Source organism: Cyprinodon tularosa, unplaced genomic scaffold, assembly GCF_016077235.1.
Source record: "Cyprinodon tularosa strain WSP-4 unplaced genomic scaffold, ASM1607723v1 ctg829, whole genome shotgun sequence".
Lineage (NCBI taxonomy): Eukaryota > Metazoa > Chordata > Actinopteri > Cyprinodontiformes > Cyprinodontidae > Cyprinodon > Cyprinodon tularosa.
Genome location: NW_024039595.1, coordinates 180740 through 200571, shown reverse-complemented (window position 1 = coordinate 200571; position 19832 = coordinate 180740). Strand labels below are relative to the sequence as shown.

Sequence of the window (19832 nt, the reverse complement as noted above, 5' to 3'; positions counted from 1 at the left end):
GTCAGTCTGATTGAGCTAGAAATATTATATAATAAAATAAAAATATCAGTGTCTGAGAAATATGTAGCTTCTAGGAACTATGCATCTTTTTTCTTCCACTTGATACTAATTTGTTACTTTATACTGTTTTGCAATTTCCAATAAATTACTGGCTTTTTTGTTTTTAAGATATTATGTTTTTCAACTTTTTCAACATTATCAACTTCCTCTTTGCATTCCAATCCCCCACACATAACAAAGCTTAATAAAACAAAACAAAAAACTTACAAGAACACATTTATTCTGATCTCCATTCATATTTACATTTTTTACATTGTAAAGTCATTGTGAAAAAGAAAATACAGCCTCTTTCATGTTACGTTTGTACAGGAAATTGTCTAGCCCTTAAAGGGCCTTTGTTTTATAACTAGAAACTTACATTTATCCATTTTCCATCACACTTATCCCAAGAGGGGTCGCAAGGGGTGTTGGTCCCTATCTCCAGCTAGAAACTTACATCATTTGGTCTATTTCTGTTAGATCCTACAATTAAGTGAGGAAGTATTTGCTTTTTTACAAGAAGACTGTCAATATTTACCAGAAATAATGTAGGAAACAAAAGTAATAAGCACAGATTGTATGTAGAAACCATAAATATGGCACTAGGTGGTGAGAAATAGTATGACTAGCAAACACAGAAAATTATTTTATGAAAAATATATAAAACTATCTGTATGAGATCCAGTGAACTAAGAAAAAAAATGATTGAAACTAACTGAGGATGTTTCAGTTCAGCCCATAGTTTCAAAGCAGAGGGGAGATTTCAGAGAATCCTGCTGATTGAGCATGAAATGACTTGGCCATGTAAACAGAAACAACTGTTTCCTGGCGCTGCTTAATTTCTATGCTCCCATCAACAAAAGCTGCTGGTTGGAAAAGCTGGAAAGCTTTGAGAACTTTTCCAGCACCGCATGTTTAGTGGGCTGCAAATTGAATCTACGTGCTGTTTACTCAGTAAAGTGCCATGTTGTTAACTGGCGCTGCATAAATAAACAGTATAAAATTGAATTGCCACTGAGAAGAACCAGCATGAAGTTAATTATGGCACTTCAGAAATGGCTTTAAAAGATACAGGCTGACACTGCTTATATCCAAGGGTAATATTATTCCAAGATTTATATTTGATTTCATCAAAGGTCACATGTGATTATTTAGATTTAAGGAGAATAAAAGTTACAAAGATGATGTGCAACTGTTTTCATGTTATTTCTTCCAAATTAAAACCAGATAAACAAAATCAAAAACATTACATATCTAATGATGATTAAAGTGCTTCAGGCTGAGCTTGGATTACACGTTGCATCAGTGCATTTGGACCTTCTTCTGTCATTGATAAACTTTATAAACTGCATAAACCCTCCAGAATCCACGACATAATACTGTGATCACCCAGAAAAATTCACTAAAGTCTCAGTAGTTAAGAGTCAGCTTGATTACAATAATCCAATAAACTTTAAAATACTAAATCAAATACGTTTAAACGAGCCAATGTCCCCTTCAGAAGGGAAAGGGCATGCAGTGCATTTCAAGAACTTTTATTTTGCACAGCTCCTTCATGCAGCTGTTAAAAGCTGCAGCTGTGAAAAATGCTTTTAAACCTCCCTTTAAATCCTGCGTGAATACATCGTCTCCCTCTTGAACTCCTCCATGCAGTCTCTTTACCTCCAGAGGTATGCTTGTGTGGGGATGAATTGGACTTAATGCTGCTCTGCATGAGAGCTTCCAATAGATTTCAGAAGTTTAACCTCAGTTCTTAATTTACTATTTACACAGTAATGAAATTAAAAGAAGTGGGGTTTTGGATTAAACATGCTTATCTCCTGGCTGCCGGCGTCCAAATTTTCATCCTGTAAAGAGAAACAAAGAAAACAAAATGAATACATTATGGATGGGAGGGGAAAATAACATTCATTTAATATGTTGTTGTTTACCTGATGCATCATTCCTGCCATTTGTAGCTCTTAGGTGAACAAACTGCACATAAACAGAGGACAGGTTTAATAAAAATAATCTTTTTTAATATTTTAGAGTTTTAAATTTGAAAAGTTGTACATGGTTTTATACATTTTTCTATGGGGAGGCATGTCTGTCATGTTGCATTTGGAAAATCTAAATATTTTCCTCACTGTTTCTCAACTGCTCATTCAAGATCAGTCAGACCCGATGAAGAACGTCAACAAATGTCACTTTTCAAATCTACCCAAAATAAGGAGCTAGAATGGTTGTCCTGGTTCTAGTCTAAGGGGCTTTCTTCCAGGATTGCCCTGGATTTACCTCAATCTAAACCTCCCAGTCTGCATAAAGTAGACACTGTGAAAATCAGATGCTGATGCAAAAGGTCAACTCAGCAAGAAATGTGGTTTTAATTCAGGAAACTATGATATCTTGATTGAGGTCTGCATTTTATTTTAAGCTGCTTCTTAACAGACCCAAAAGTTGTTTCCACCACTAAATGTTATTAATCTTCAAACACATGTGTTTGTGCTTTAAGTTTTATGCATTCTGATTAAACAAAACACATATTTTGGGGGATATTTAAAACTATATTGCACATATAAACACAAAAAAATGCTGCCCCCCAAATTCTGTTTCTGGATTGAGGTGCAAAGGCAGAAGTTTAGTGTGAAATACTTAAAGCATGCCTTATGTCGGTTCCCCCCAGGCCTTAAAAACAGCAATTTATAAAACCATTGCTTAAAAAAGAGAAGCTGGGACAAATTGGCCTGCAGAACTACAGGCCCATCTCAAAGCCCCTCTTCATCAGTAAAATTATTGAAACTGTTGTTTCAACAGTTAAATGCCTTCTTAACAATGACAACCTGCTTTGATGTCTTCCAGTCAGGTTTCCATGCCAACCAGAGCACAGAGACTGCCCTGTTTCATGTGTTCAATGACACCCATATAAATTCAGACTCTGGAAGAACTACAGTGCTGGTATTGTTGGACCTCAGTGCAGCGTTTGATGGTGTTGATAACTCGATTTTATAAGAGCGTATGGAAAAATGGGTTGGCCTTTCTGGTACAGCAATGGACTGGTTTAAACCCTACCTGGATTGGGACTTATTTGTGTCTGTAGGAAACTTGAAATCAGAGACCAGAAAAATCACGTTAGGTTCCGCAAGCTCTTTCTGGGGCCCGTCCTATTTAACAACTACATGCTCTCCTTAGCTCAGATTATTATTAGCACTTTGAGATTTCTTTGAAATGTAAGGTGCGTTACAAATAAAATCTATTATAGAGAACAACGATGCATGCGACATAGTCTTACATTACAATGGGCCGGATCTATCAAAGGTTTGCGTGTATTAAAACGGATCTATCAACAGCGTGCTAAAAGGATTTGGTCTTTAAAACGTGCTAAATAGCGCCTCTTATCCATTTAGTACTTTTTCTGCAATGAATATGCAATATGGGGCGTTTACACGCAAAAGTGCGTCTTGTGGGAGGAGAACATGTAAATATATTAATTTAGCACTCGCAAAGTGATTTATCAAACCTGAAAGCAATTTTGCTAACGGTATCTGACTCTATATTTAACACGTTTCAAAAGAAGGTGCAAATGGTCTGTATGCGTAATTGCGCACACATGGCAGCGGTTATTGTCGCAAGAAGGAGACATGGAAATGAAGCAAGGCGACGCAGAGAACGCATTTTTTCACTCCGTGTGAATATTTTTGCAATGAAGGAGGAAACGATCATCAAAACATATCGTTTATCCAGCATTGCCATTTTGGAGCTGTTGGGGGAACTCCGAATGGATTTGGAGCCAGGCACAAGGAGGACCCACGCAATACAAGATATCACAAAACTCCTTGCAACGTTGCACTTTTTTGCATCTGGGATCTCCCAATCTCGTTTTTCAGAAGTGCTATACAACGTTCTAAATGCCATGTCGCCCTGACTACCGGAGAACCCCGACCTCTGCGCCTGTGGAGCAACATGCCAATGCTGCGGGGATGAATAAGCGCAATAATCTCATCCACAGTCACTTCTTGTGAGCCATTTGGTATGTGCATTTTTCTACAGGCCAATGTTTTTTTTTTACTACAGTGAAGTAGAAATTCAGCCACATACCACCTTAGGGATTAAAGGCTGCCAAAGTTTATATATATAATTTTTTGGAGGGGGTGGGGGTGTCACTGTAAGATTAAAATTTCTTAATGCACTAGTTTGCACAAACTACAAATTACTTTGCCGCAAACCACAAAACGCGCAAAACCATCATTTAAATAGGGCGTCTCCAACAGTTTTGCACCTGCCACCAGTTACGCAATCACTCTTGTTAAATCACCCGCAAACCATGGTTCAGCCCCTCGCGCAAAATTGCAGTTTGCGAGCGCAAATTACTGGACGCAAAATTGGATCTTGATAAATCCGGCCCAATGTCACCAGGTGACTATGAACCCATCAAAGCGCTGGCTAGATGCTTAAAACATATCAATATGTGGATGCACCGTAACTTTTTCCAACTGAATACAAACAATACTGAGGTTATCATTTCCAGACCAAATGAGGAGAGATCCAGAGTTAGCACTCAGCTTCAGCTACTACAGCTAGAAACCACTGATTATGGCTGGAATCTTGGTGTCATGATGGACTCAGACCTGAACCTTCAAAGGCACGTAAAGGCAGCCTTTTATCACCTGAAGAACATTTTCACGATTAAAGGACTAATGTCAAAGCAGGATCTTGAAAAACTAATTCATGCATGTGTCTTTAGCAGAATTGTTTACTGCAACTGTGTCTTCATAGGTTCACCTAAAAGGTTCATCAGACAGCTGCAGGTGATCCTACATGCTGCTGCATGTGTTCTTACAAGAACTAAGAAAGTAGAGCATGTCAGCCTGTTTCTGAACTAGAATCAAACATTGAGAAACAGCATTTAGTTTCTATGTTCCACTTATCTGGAACAAACATCCATAAGACTGTAAAAGTGCTAAAAGCCTGGTTTCTTTTAAGTCAAAGTTAAACACCCATTTGTTTAGAGCTGCCTTTGACTGTTGAAGTTAAGCTGTTAACTGAGGTATTATTAGTTTAAGGTTTTTGTCCGACTGTTTCTATTTGCTTTACTACCTGCTTTTATTGGACTTTCATCATCTTTTGCTTTTATTGTATTGTCTAATGCATGTAAAGCCCCTTTAATTGTCATTGTACTAAATTGCGCTATATAAATAAACTTGCCTTGCCTAAAGCATTGCGTCCCAAAATTGTTTTTGTTTATTTGGCTAATATTAAACTCCGAACTTAAAAGCTTTCTTCTTGGCCGTCTACCATAAGGTCCAGATTTGTAGAAGCTACAACTCCTAGTTCTCCCACCTGAGCTACACTATAGATCCCTGCAGCCCCTCTTCCCCAATATGTCAGTTTAAGTGGTTGGCCTTTTCTTTGCTGGTTTTACTCATGATGCAAATGTTTTAAGTTTTATGATGGAATGAACAGTGCTCTATTTGAACATCAAGGGTTAAAAACCATTTCTTCATGACAGTCTCCTAATACAAACAACTTCCTCTCTGACCTGTCTGTTGTGTTTCATGGTCTTAGTCCACTCAGAAATATTTAACCCATATTTGAAGATTTATGAAATTTAATTACTTCACAAATTCCCATTTACTCTCTTTTTAGATGATTTTAACACTCACCTATTAAATAAACCTTACACAATCCATATTCATCAGTGTAATGAACCTTATTTATTTAAAATGTATAATCTAACTTTAATGTATTCAAAAATAATAAAGTATACATGCTAAAAATTAATACTAGAGGATTTATTTTAATGAATGAAGGAAGATTTATTTAATAATTTTGTCTTAAAATTATTAGAAAAAGTAAATGGGTAACTGTTATGTAATAAAATGGCAGAAATTTTAAAATTTGGGTGAAATATTTTTGTGAGCGTGACACTTAATAATTTTCCCTGAGGGTTTAATTCAATGGATGCATTTATGTGTCTAATTTAGGAATAATAATTTGACTTCTGAAGGGTCTGGAAATTATTTATTAGCAGCAAAGCAGGAGATGGATGAATAGGAACACCATGACAAAGTTTCTTCCACTTTACAGTTATGCACAACTGAATCACCAATAGGGTTGTCAAAAGTATCGAGACTCAAAAAAGTATCAATACCAAAATGTTGTATCCGGATACAATACTCGTTTTTAAAAGTATCGATACAGTGCTACAGTGCTTTGTTTCTTAACCAGTTTGGCTAGTGTCATTGTTATGTGTGCAAAGCATAGTTTTTTATCAAGCTTTCTTAATATTGTGCACAGCAAACAACCTCAAAATATTGTTCTTATTGTTTATTGTATTTATTTATTGTATTTTATTTATTAATGAAAATATTTCTGTAGAATTTTGGAGTCTTTGTTTTTATCCTTGTGGTATTGAAAATGATATCGAGTATTTTCCTTAGTATCGGTATGGAGTTGAAAAGTTTAGTATCGTGACAACCCTAATCACCAAATGTATCCTTTATCATTTTATGATAGTAGAAAAAAATATATTCATTAAGAAGATTTTATTAATTTGATGTTAGACGCCTCAGATAAATAAACAAAACTATTTAAGACATAGATAAATAAAGCTCCAAACCTAGTATTGAACACCTGGATGTGTTTCAGAGGATTATTATTTATGAAATTTCAGACCTGGCATAAACCCTGTAAGTATTACCCACTCCTCAAAATGGAAAAAAAAAACTAGTGGATGCAATAGTCAAGAAATAGCTATTTCAATGTATCCAGTCTACCTACACCAGAAGCAGATATTATGTAAATGTCATCATCTTTATCTGTCCAATAAAAAGTCATGGATTGTATCACAGGCTGCTCAGTGACACAGTGGGTAGCACTGCTGCCTTGCAGCAAGAATGTTTGGGGTTCGATTCCCACCCCGGGGTCTTTCTACATGGAGTTTTGATGTTCTCCCTCTGCATGCTGGGGTTCTCTCCGGGTACTCTGGCTTCTTCATCAGTCCAAAAACACGAATGTTAGGTAAATTGGCTTCTCTAAATTTTCCTTAGTAAATGGTTGTTTTTCCTGTTTGACTCTGTGTTGCCCTGCGATAGACTGGCGACCTGTCCAGGTAGACCCTGCCTCTCGCCTATTGACAGCTGGAGATAAGCAACAGCACCCCCCCACGACCCCAGCAGGGATAAGATGGATGGATCGTATCAGAATCAACCAACAAAACTTGATGAGAACCCTTGTTAATAATGAGAAGAGTCCTACAGCAGGCAACAGTATCACAAAAGTTCATCAATAGAGAAAACAGGTCAAGCTTTTATGAGTTTGTGCCAATCTAATAAAAGGTAGATTATTGCAGATATTTACCAGGGCTGACATTGATTGAGGGGGACTATAGATTTAACTAAAGCTCCCATCCCATGTTTCTTAAATTAGCTATAGTCACTTACCAGCTCTCTCTCACAGCTTCAATGTCACTCACAAGATTCTGTGCCAAACAGATCCCAAATATCTAAAATAAAAAAACACAAACAGATACCATTAGAATGGTTTTAAACACAGAAAACATCACATGTGAATTGGTCTGATTACTCACTCCCCCTACCTGAAGTAATGCTATTCCGATAAAGATGCCCGCCACTACGGTCAGGTTGTCTTGAAGCCATTTCTCAAACTGTGGAACACAGCCTTTGATGTAAATAAAGTTTCTCTGCTCAGAATCCTAAAAGAAAAGAAAAATCATTAGTTATATTTGAAGCTAAAAGCACATCAGATACTTAAGTTTTTTATTTTAAAATACCACTACTGTTGTTTTTTGGGGATTTTCTAAATCCTTCACTGTTCAGTTTCCTTTGATTGAATAATATGGCTTTATTTTGATCTTAAGTTGTGAAATCCCTCTAATGTCCCTCACTTGTTAACAACTAAGCTCAGTTTTCCCTGAACTGGATCTTGTTAAAACTGCCCTACTGCAGCTAACATCCAAAGGCAAGAAAACAAACAGAGCTGTTTCCTTACATGTTGCTGCTATGGAAAACAGCCAAAGCTAATGATGAGGTGGGGGAGGTGGGAGGGTGTTCAATTCGCATTGCATTGCTGCCGAGTGAGTAATACCACACAACGCCCTTACAACTGATGGAGAGCCAGCTGCTGCATTCAGCAAACCAAGGAGCTGGGAAGGGTAATGAAAGAGGATTATTGTGACCAGGGTGGAGCTCAGGCAGCCAGCAGCCAAAGAACCAAGAGCTGTTCTGCTTTTTACACTTTTACTCCCACTTTTAACTCCTTAATGAAGATCTCAGCATAACTTATATACTTTAGCCCAAATAGTACTCATTGCAGATTTATATTTAATATTGATTTGAATCAGACCAAGAAGCTGCATTTAGGTTTGACAGCAACAAAACCTCTTATAATTGCTGATCAGTTTTATGCATGTTTCCACTTGATGAGCTCTAAGTCTTTAGGGTTAGATGGCCTCTTTGCGATCCCCCTGATCTTTAGTTTCCTCCTGAGTTCTTAATCAGAGTCAAATAGGGACTCTGGCTTGATCTCTTAAAAAAGGAACTGTTAGAACTAGTTAGAGACGTCTGTTGGAATAAAAATATCTCAGAAAATGTAAATCTGCCAGGGTTAAGGATCAGTTGGAGCGTAATCATAGAACAGAGTTTGTCTTTAAAACTTACTGTCTTTGCACGGATGTCGTATCCACACTGAGTGTTAATCACATCCTCCTGGGGGAAAAAAAAAAAGTGGTTCAAATATTAGCTGAATGAATCATACTGCTGCAGTTTGCATGGAAATGGAGAACAATTTGAGTGAGGCCCATATTTTCTTTGTGAAGTTATTTTTTTCAATTATCCTTTGTGTTTAACCGATCCCTCAGGAAGCACAGGGCTACTGCAATGAGTTATTCTACGTTCACACCGCATCCGATTGAAGCAGCAGAAGCAGCTGGTTTGCATGCAAAGTCTATGGTTGACGCGCATCAAGGATCAACAAATGGTCCTGCAGTGTATCTAGAGCAGCAGGAGAGGCGTATCTTGATGCATCTGTGCAGCTGAAGCAGCGCCTCATGAGCGTCTGAGGCACGTGACACGGACAGGCAGCAGCTGCTGGAGTTGGAAAAACTGAACTTTTTCTGCTTGATGGGCCACATTAACCAATCAGAGAAGCTGAAATGGGAGCTGGCAGGGAGACGGACATAGTGCTGCTGATGTAGATCCCTATGACCATTCCTCTGAAATTGCTTATTAACGCCTGAGGCAGCAGGTGCTTTTTTGCTGCCTAAAGCACGTCCGGTGTGAACCTTAAGGTAAGTTGGAAGTCTGAGTTTGTAACCAGCAATCTTTGCAGGACACAAACTCCAACAACAGGGTCAACACCCCCCTTTTTATTTTTACATATACGTAAATTAAGGGGGAAAAGGTAAAAACACACATAGGCTACATTCACACTGCAGGCCTTGATGCTCAATTCCGATTTTTTTGCGAAATCCAATTTTTTTAAGTTGCTGTTCACATTTCCAAATATATGCGACTTGTATGTGATCTCCTGTGTGAACTGCAGTCATACAATGCAAGTGTCCCGCATGCGCAGTAGAAGACGCAATGACGTCACAGGCTAGCGTGCTCTTTTTTTCCGGAAGTAAACATGGCGCGCATCTAGCGATCCTTTGCAATCATAAAAACACCAGCTGTATGTCGAACCATAAAAACACAATCTTTTCAATACGGTTAAACATCAATACTGCTCTCCGCAACATCATCTGCCATGGTTGTTGTTTTTCTTGCCGCTTCTGAGTAGCAAGACACAGAATAGTGACCTTTGTCGGGTATTAATGACGTTCAGGTCGGATGAATCTGACCTGGCCGTTCACACACAGGTCGCATTTGAAAAGATCCGATTTGTATCGGATTCAGGACCACATAGCCAAGTGGCCTGGGTCGCATTGGAAAAATCGGATATGTATTGCTCAGACTGCCATGAAAGGATCAGATCCAGGTCGCATATGGGCAAAATAAATCGGATTTGGGTCACTTCAGGCTGCAGTGTGAACGTAGCCGTAATCAAAAGTGTACGAAAGCCCTTAAAAAGATTTGTAGATTGTAGATTCTTCTGCATATCAGTAACCGTACAGGTTTCTAGTCAGGCATGACCTGTTATTAGAGGAATAGATTTTGCTTTCGGATTTTAAGTTTGAGTCATTATAAAACAAAAAGCATTTTCAAAATGTTAGATCCATACCTCTAGCATATCCCTATCCACAAAGCTGATATGCATTAAGATTTTGGTTTTCTTTACAGGAAAATTATACAAACTAAATTCTTTGCTTAAAAGAGATCTCTCCACATATGTGACTTTATAAACATGCACATTGCTGCTTTTATACTTTTATTTAAAAAGTTGACATTAGATCTTCACTTAAATGAAAAAAAAATAAATAAATCAAGAACCTTAAAAAGATCCACTCAATCAGACTAGAACACAATTTCCTAAAAAAACGTCAATGTAGATTTCTACATCCATTACTTCTGATTGATGTGCTTTTGGCCTTTTGATTGATCACTTTTCTGTAAAGCTAAAAAATGATGGAAGCTAGTCCATTTTTATACCGTCAAGGGCTGCAACAAATAATTACTTTGCCAGTTGATTGATCTTTTTTTTTATTACTCAATTAATCGGATAGCAAACGTTCCTTAAAGAGGATTTATTACGGAATTAAACCAGATGAAACTAAAACATCCACTTGAGGAGTTCTGGATAGAGTGGGATAAGTGGGTTGCTCTGTCAGTTTAAGACATGTTTTATTCGCTATACTCTAGTTAACATTTTATTGATTACCAAATTAGTTGATAGATGAATCATGATAAATGCGATTAATTGTTTCAACTCTAATAATGTCATAGTTGTTTTAGAGAATTAAACAAAAACATCAATCAAAGGCTCAAATATTAATCACAACACATGATCACCTGGTCTTTATCTGAATAAATGTGACTGAAAATGTGCATTGGTGGCTGGTGAATCCAGCCACCAGTACACATATTACTGAGGAAAACTTGTTGAAAGATTTAACTATTTTAATCTAACATCAATATTATTAGAACAGCATGTAATCAGGTATGAAAGAAACAGCGGCTTTCATTACAGGGTGTTTTGCTGCAGCATTTTGCAGTGCTCATTGAGTAGCTGTAGGAGTATTTTTCTGTCCAAAAGTAAAAAATAACTCCCTGCTGAATGTCTCCTCCCTCCGGCTTTAACTGCGAACTAAGTGCTGACGCCTTGACATCCGTTTTGGAAGCTCGCCATGACAGTTGACGTTGTCAGACAGCCTTGCAGTAAAAGGACAAAGCTTTCTACAGCAAAGAAGACTTTCACAATGTAGCCTTCACTGTTGTTTCAAAGTATCCTGCTAAACGCTTACAAGAATAATACGTTTTCACTTAATGCTTTGTCCCACAAATGAGATTTAAATGATTATGAAAAATAGACATACAGCTGGATCTTTGGTGCAACAGGAAAAAGGCACTCCACATTTCTCCCGACTCGGGTTGAAATCGGTGCAGTTGAAGTATATGTTCATATTCCAGTCGTCGGCTCCAAAAGCTCCACAGCACTCCCACTGCAAGGTCAGAGAGACACAAAGGCAGCTGGAGATTTAAGCCAAAAAGTCCCACAGAGGTGAGAAACCCAGGGTTAAACAATGTCAGGGTGAAATTAGAGAAGTGATTACAGAAGGTGACTGCTCACATATTCTTGTGTGAAATCAATCAGGTTTTGAAGATCAATGTCGTCTCTGTAAGCTCGGATGTTGTTATTAATGAAAAAATTAAGCTGGTTCTTTATCCAGTCCTTGAAGACAAATGCCAAGACTCCTGCAGTCAGTTCCAGAAAGAAGATGATACCCAGGAACACGGAGAACTACAAAAGAAGAAAAACATTCATACTTTAAGATAAGAAAAAAAGTAAAGGAAAAGTGGCGAGAAAACTTAAAAAAAAAAAAAAAAAGTCTATTGTCGACATACAAACTTAAGAAGAAAAGAGTTCTCTCGGAGCGCTCCGATGCAGCCGGCAAACCCGAGAATGAACATCACTCCCCCGACCACAAGAAAGAGCCAGACTGGGTCAAAACCCCCCAGATCCGTGATGGATGAGATGTTGGAGAGAACGCCCTGGTCAGGAAGCACAAAAATTCATTTGCAAACATTCATAATTTGCTTTCAGCAGCAATTTTGCTGTTTCAAAGCAAAACCCTCTACAAAACATACTATGTTTTGTAGAGGGTGTGTGACTTCTACTGAAGCATAATTTGTAAAATATCAGCAACATTAAGTTTATTTGGTTTATGTACATTTGTTCAGCTGAGAATGAATATCTTAAAGTAAATTCAGGATCAATAAAATTAATTATACTAATTTAACTGCTTACTTAATTTATAAACTTATTAAGCTAATGTTAGACGATGGTATTGGCATGTAATGTTAGTAATGTTAGTTTTTAGACATACAGCAGTTCACTATCAGTAGTTGAAATGAACTTGTATTATAAATTATATATGTAATGTTTGCTAAAATAATTTAACGCAGGGTATTTAAAATAATCTTTAGTAATGTTTGTTTATACGAACTGGAAATGTCTGCTAATGTTGGCATGATGATATGCAGAGCCTGGCCTGTTAATGCCGTCTCTTATCAACCATAATTATTTTATTGCAGATTAATAAATTGTTTTAGGGGTTTTGTTACAGATTTAGCACTTCATAATTACACTTTCCGACACACAAACCCCTTTAATACAAAGTGTTGATCTGAAGGTTTTATGTGAATTATTTTCATTGTGTGTCCTTTTTTTACTTCTTGAACATTATTTATCAATCTTAGCATTTAACCATTAGATTACATTATGGAGTTTGTGCTTTAAAAAAAAAAAAAAGCCCTGAAAAAAATCTACAGCAGAGGAAGATTGGGTAAATATCCTGCCTTTGAGCAGAAGAAAAATTTACATATGATTTTTTTTTTTTTTTTTTTTTTTTAGCAATTCTAGAGAAATTAGGTTTGGGGAATTAAAATGCTATGCATATATCAGGCTATGATATTGGGGGAAATTTTATTTGATTCAGCTAAAAAAAAAGGTACTCAAGGATTCAGCTAATTATCCTTCACTTCACACAATACCAGGATTTTGAGTAAAAATAAAACAAGTGAAAATAGCTGAGGGCTCAGAGTCCATATGTACCGGTAACATTAGTACAAGACAATGAATCAATCTGTAAAAGGAATCGGATCAGATCCTCTTATTGTTCTTCAGGATGTCTCACAGGAAAACATGACATTCCTTCCTGATTCTGTAAAGCCATTCTGACATTCCACCAGGAGAGCAATTAAAGAAAAATGACCTGCTGATTATTCACAGATGTTGCTGAGCGTAAGGAGCCGTAAAGTTAAATACTGCAATTTCTACATCCTAAATATGTAAAAGACCCACCTTTTCACTCCATGCCCATAAGCCGATGCCAAGGAAGCCTACTCCGAGGAACTGAAAGAGAGGAATGAACAGAGGGAAGGGAGGTTATTTAGTGAGGCATCTTTAGATGGATGGATGGATGGATGGATGGATGGATGGATGGATGGATGGATGGATGGATGGATGGATGGATGGATGGATGGATGGATGGATGGATGGATGGATGGATGGATGTTCCTCATAACAAAACTTATATCTGCTAAATATTTGTATCTTATTTATAATAAGTTATATCTTATATAACATTATATAACATTAAATCATGTAACAGACAAACACATATTTGTCCTATTTTTCTTTCAATGGTTTGTAAAAAAAAGTGAATACGGAAATGAACCAATCAGGTTATTTCTGGTTGATAAAGATTTTCAATCTCCTTTGAGGTCAATACAGATTTTTCAGATAGCAAACCAATTTTTAAAAGGACCTAAACATTAATTAAAGAGCAGAAAGTCTTAAAATGATATGACTGGTAAACATCTGTGGATCATCCACAGAGCACAACACAGGGCCTTAGAAACATGAGGCAAGAACTGCTGCAGCAACAAGGAAGAATACCCAAATGTTAGAGTGTTAGAAGTAATATTGTGAGGATTAAAAAAAATATACTTTCTTCAACCTTTGAAACGGAATTCCCAAAATCCAAGCAGGTAATTATTGCTTTTGCCTAAAGTTAAGCTAGGTCAAACACTCAAAACATCAAAAAGATCAGCTACTCTTTAAAGCTGCTCAGTGTATCCAGGTTTTAAACAAACACACCAGGTGGTGACAACAGACAATCTTGGTGTGGTTTAATAAAAACAAGAGAGAATTTTAATGTGCCAATTGCAAAATTAGCGCACGAATAAACATTAAAGTATATACTTGAGTAGTGATGATTATGAGAAACGCATGATTAATTCCCATGGAGGATTATTAATTCCAGAGAGGCATAACCTTAGTCAGAATAAACACCAACTTTTATTTAAAGCACAAACTCTACGTTAATCTGAAATAAAGAGAAAACATCTAATCTGTGTCCGGCCTGTACACAGACAAATGTTAATCAGAGAAGACAGATTTGGAATGACTAGTAAAGGTATTCAGACCCCTCAAACATTTTAATACTTTACAATAAGAAAAAAACAAAATATTTAGGCTACATCTAGTGACTTTTTTTAGAAATTGAATAATCAACCAGTTCATTTTTCAATAAAGTAATTTATCTGAAAAGAGACGCTATAAACAAACATTTGGATACAGAAAAAATAAAAAAGCGTAATTGCACATTTATTATTAGTGGGAATTACAAAACATGTAGAAAATATGTGTTCATATACATGTAATTATATATAAACAATTAAATCCTAAATGGAAAGATTTAATGTATTTTATGCTTATGAATGTTTAGTTAAGACAAAACTCTTAAATATTGCTATAGTTTGGTTATTCTTTGAGCAAATGGCATGCTTTAGAGTCTGTGTTCCATAACTCTAGGTAACGTTTAGATTACCAAATAAGTTGATGATTATTGGGATTAGGATTTTCTGTCGCTGCTGATACAAAAAATAACGGTATTGTTCCAAAACATGACCCAATGTATGGCTGTAATAGCTCTAGTTGCTATTTTTGTGAGTTTTGGAAAATTTCCTCCACAATAAACTAGGGACCAACAGTTCTATACTGCAACATTGATTTAGAATGGATATACAATACCTCTAATAAGCATGCCAAGAACAAAAACAAAACATACATATGAATTCCCATTAAAGTTTTAGAACAGCCTAGTCAAAGTCTAAACCTTAATTAATGTGAGAATTCATGGCATATTGTAAATTGATCTTCTCAGAGACTATGTAATTCAATCTTAAAATGTGCACAGCTGCTGGGGACAACTGCACAAGATTTCCAGCAATATTCTATAAAGGATTGAAGAAGAGAGGGTAGAAGATATACACGCCACACTATTAGAATTCCTATCCTTAACAAAAAATGTAGTCAACATATATTTATGGAAGAAAACAACAACAAACCTTTTTGGTAAAACAGACATTTATGGGTTTTTGCAAAGATCTTTCTAAATAGTTACTAGTTTGGTCTGATAGAGAAAAAAATTTGTCTCAATAAAAACAAAAGTTGTTCTTTTGCACCCAGTCCTTATTTTTCCTGTCAAAAACACACTTCATGACAGGGGAGAGCAGAGCAAGCTGACACCCTGCAGCCCTCAGTGAGGTGCTGCATGAGATGTTTGTTTAACTCCACAGTCTGATCAAAGAAGATGATGACAGCTTTGAGCGCTTATTTCCCCATGAGGCCACAATCAAAAGGGAAAGTAAACACACTGGGAGAAAGTATGCAGGAATAAAAACAATGATGACGTACAGCACGTCAGCACTAACAGTGAGCTGCAGGAGACACTGTTTTAAGCAGCAAACAAGAGACTCACCCAGAATATGATGTTGAAACCGAAAATGAAGTATTTAATGCAGCAGCTCACTTCATGAGCCTTGAAATGCTTCCCTGACATCATCAGGACGGGCTCGGTTTCAAAGGATTCGCATAGAAGCTGCTCTGATGTTTGTCAACAGCCCGGTGGTTTGGGTGGAGGAGACACCCGTAAATGTTTGCAACGGCTCCGAATTTCAGCGCCTCATTGGAAGCGTCATTCTGCGGTGGAGATGGAGCAGCGAAGGACGCTCAGTCTGTCGATAAGTCCAAACACAGCAGCTTTTAGCCGCTCAGGGATTCACAAAGAGGTCAAAGTGTGAGGAATCCACAGGAAGAGCCTGGTTGGAGCTGCTGGTCCTCCAGCTGACCTGTACTTCAGACCAGAGACATGGCTGCTGGCGTCTGAGCGACGGTTCCAGGAGCCAATCAGCTTCCACTAGAGGGCGGGACTTCCTCCTGAGCCCACGGACCAGTCTCCCAATGGCCTCATTTTCAGCGAAATAGACTTTTTTTTTTTTACGGAAGAGTATTAGGGCCACTGAAAATATTAAAAAAAGGTTAACTGATTTTTAAATTTAATTTAAGTATAATATTAGATAAAACTCAGAATTCTGTGGAAAGAATTCTGACTCCTTTTCTCAGATCTCTGATATTTCTTCTCATAATTCTCACTGTAATCTCAGAATTCTGACTTTTTTCTCAGAATTCTGACTTTTTTCTCAGAACTCCCAATTTAACCTCAGAATTCTTACTTTTTTCTCAGAATTCTCACTTTAATCTCAGAATTCTCACTTTTTTTCCTCAGAATTCTCACTTTAATCTCAGAATCCTCACTTTTTTCTCAGAATTTTCACTTTAATCTCAGAATTCAGACTGTTTTCTCAGAATTCTGACTTCAGAATTCAGATTATTTTTCTCAGAATTTTAAAACAAGAGAGCTAGTTTAGTCTCTAAAACATACATGGCTACAGCTTGATGCTAACATGTTTGTTAGCTGTCAGAATTCATTCAGAATCCTGAAATTAAAGTCAGAATTCTGGGATTAAATTCTGAAAAAATAGAATCAGAATTCTGGAATTAAAGTCAGAATTCTGACATTTTTCTCATATTATACTGAAATAAAATTAAAAAATCAGTTAACTTCTTTTTTTTTCAGTGGCACTAATGGTCTTCCGTAGTTTTGCATAAAAGTGAAGATGATGATAAAAAAAGAATACTTTTTCATCTTTATTCTTAAGTATTTACTTATTACTACAAGTGTCAACTCTCTAGGGCCAAATCTTATGACTCAGTGACAAGTATTGCTGTAAAGCTCCATACCCCTCACCCATGTCAAAGGGGTGGACCCGTTCGTCCGTTTCAGTTTGCATGTTTTCAAAACAAAAACAAGGTTTTGATGGGCTGCTGTATAAAACCTCGAACTCAATGCTTCCTGGATGGGAGGCGAAACATCTTCAAACTTGGAAACAAAAGTCAAGTGGATTGGGGGTTTTTTTTTTTTTTTTTGGAATGGCTACTAACACTTAGAGGTGTTTATACAATCTGAGTTGGAGAAATAAAGATTTTTGGTTTTTGTAATTTATCTAAACTCATTAGATTATTTTGTCACTTTCAATAATAATGCAATCAGCGACATATTAATGTGCTCCTAGAGAGCTGCACCATTAACCCTTTACAGGTGCTAGTCATAAAATTAGAATATCATGAAAAAGTAGATTGATTTCAGTAATTCCATTTAAAAAGTGAAACTTGTATATTATATTCATACATTACATACAAACTCATATATTTCAGATGTTTATTTTGTTTAATTTTGATGATTACAAATGACAACAAATGAAAATCTCAAATTCATCATATCAGAAAATTAGAATATTGTGAAAAGGTTCAAAATTGATGGCCCCTGGTGCCACACTCTAATCAGCTAATTAACTCAAACCACCTGCAAAAGCCTTTAAATGGTCTTTCAGTCTAGTTCTATAGGCTACACAATCATGGGGAAGACTGCTGACTTGACAGTTGTCCAAAAGACGACCATCGACACCTTGCACAAGGAGGGCAAGACACAAAAGGTCATCGCTAAAGAGGCTGGCTGTTCACAGAGCTCAGTGTCCAAGCACATTAATAGAGAGGCGAAGGGAAGGAAAAGATGTGGTCGAAAAAAGTGTACAAGCAAGAGAGATAACCGCACCCTGGAGAGGATTGTGAAACAAAACCCATTCAAAAATGTGGGGGAGATTCACAAAGAGTGGACTGCAGCTGGAGTGAGTGCTTCAAGAACCACCACACACAGACGTATGAAAGACATGGGTTTCTGCTGTCGCATTCCTTGTGTCAAGCCACTCTCGAACCACAGACAGCGTCAGAAGCGTCTTGCCTGGGCTAAAGAGAAACAGGACTGGACTGCTGGTGAGTGGTCCAAAGTCATGTTCTCTGATGAAAGTAAATTTTGCATTTCCTTTGGAAATCAAGGTCCCAGAGTCTGGAGGAAAAGAAGAGAGGCACTTCATCCACGTTGCTTGAAGTCCAGTGTAAAGTTTCCACAGTCAGTGATGGTTTGGGGTGCCATGTCATCTGCTGGTGTTGGTCCATTGTGTTTTCTGAGGTCCAGGGTCAACGCAGCCACATACCAGGAAGTTTTAGAGCACTTCATGCTTCCTGCAGCTGACCAACTTTTTGGAGATGCAGATTTCATTTTCCAACAGGACTTGGCACCTGCACACAGTGCCAAAGCTACCAGTACCTGGTTGAAGGACCATGGTATCCCTGTTCTTAATTGGCCAGCAAACTCTCCTGACCTTAACCCCATAGAAAATCTATGGGGTATTGTGAAGAAGAAGATGCAATACACCAGACCCAACAATTCAGAAGAGCTAAAAGCCACTATTAGAGCAACCTGGGCTATCATAACACCTGAGCAGTGCCACAGACTGATCGACTCCATGCCACGCCGCATTGCTGCAGTAATACAGGCCAAAGGAGGCCCAACTAAATACTGAGTGCTGTACATGCTCCTACTTTTCATGTTCATACTTTTCAGTTGGCCAACATTTCTATAAATCCTTTGTTTTTATTGGTCTTCAGTAATATTCTAATTTTCTGATATGATGAATTTGAGATTTTCATTTGTTGTCATTTGTAATCATCAAAATTAAACAAAATAAACATCTGAAATATATGAGTTTGTATGTAATGTATGAATATAATATACAAGTTTCACTTTTTAAATGGAATTACTGAAATCAATCTACTTTTTCATGATATTCTAATTTTATGACCAGCACCTGTATAATGCAGGTTGGAGGAACCTAAGGCTGCCTTTAGTAAAAAATTAACAAGGAGCAACGCTGCCCTCTAATGGCAGCTCCTGTAACATGCAAAGGCCTGATTTCACTAATATCAAGGAAAAAGTAAATAAACTTGTGGCAATTAGCCCGTCATGTAAACATGTCAGATCTTATCATAAAGGCTGCTGCTGAACTGGAGAGCTCCTTCAGTGACAGACTGCTGCACCCTAAATGCACCAGGGAGCGTTAACAGATCCTTCCTCTCAGCAGCTGTAAGACTCTACAACCACCACTGTTCCCAACAACCTCAATAAATTGTTACATGCTGGTTTTGCACAGTTTCTGCCTTAGTCAGGTAAATACACAATCTGCTGTCAATTTGCACATCTCTGATGTTGTTGCTATTTTCAAATATCCATTGCTATAAAATGTCCATAGCGGTATACTGGTTATTTAGTCTCCAGGTGCAAAGTTTTTATATTGTTAAAACACTTCACAGTGCAATATTTCATTTGTTAATTTTTTTAACTCTTCACTATTATGTTATTATAAGGTCCGTTGTGTGACCATGTTTTTTCTATAATC

The 19832-nt window shown here is 37.2% G+C and overlaps 1 protein-coding gene across 1 annotated transcript; it reads right to left on the bottom strand.

The window, feature by feature from the left end:
* Window positions 1-263: 263 nt before the first annotated feature.
* Window positions 264-16180, bottom strand: LOC119774752 (tetraspanin-5). The gene is made up of 10 exons (XM_038272417.1): window positions 15959-16180; window positions 13495-13545; window positions 12036-12182; window positions 11761-11931; window positions 11507-11632; window positions 8694-8741; window positions 7613-7729; window positions 7458-7519; window positions 1971-2013; window positions 264-1886 (listed from the first exon to the last, which is right to left on the bottom strand). The coding sequence occupies exons 1-9, from the start codon at window positions 16040-16042 to the stop codon at window positions 2001-2003; spliced, it is 819 nt and encodes a 272-aa protein (XP_038128345.1). The 5' UTR covers window positions 16043-16180; the 3' UTR covers window positions 264-1886; window positions 1971-2000.
* Between the last annotated feature and the right edge of the window lie 3652 nt (window positions 16181-19832).

Coding starts and splice junctions, on each gene's coding strand:
- LOC119774752 (XM_038272417.1), bottom strand. CDS start 16,042: ATGATGTCAGGGAAGCATTTCAAGGCTCATGAAGTGAGCTGCTGCATT. Junction 11,633..11,760: donor TTGATTTCACACAAGAATAT/GTGAGCAGTCAC, acceptor CTGACCTTGCAG/TGGGAGTGCTGTGGAGCTTT. Junction 7,730..8,693: donor ACGACATCCGTGCAAAGACA/GTAAGTTTTAAA, acceptor CTTTTCTTTTAG/GATTCTGAGCAGAGAAACTT.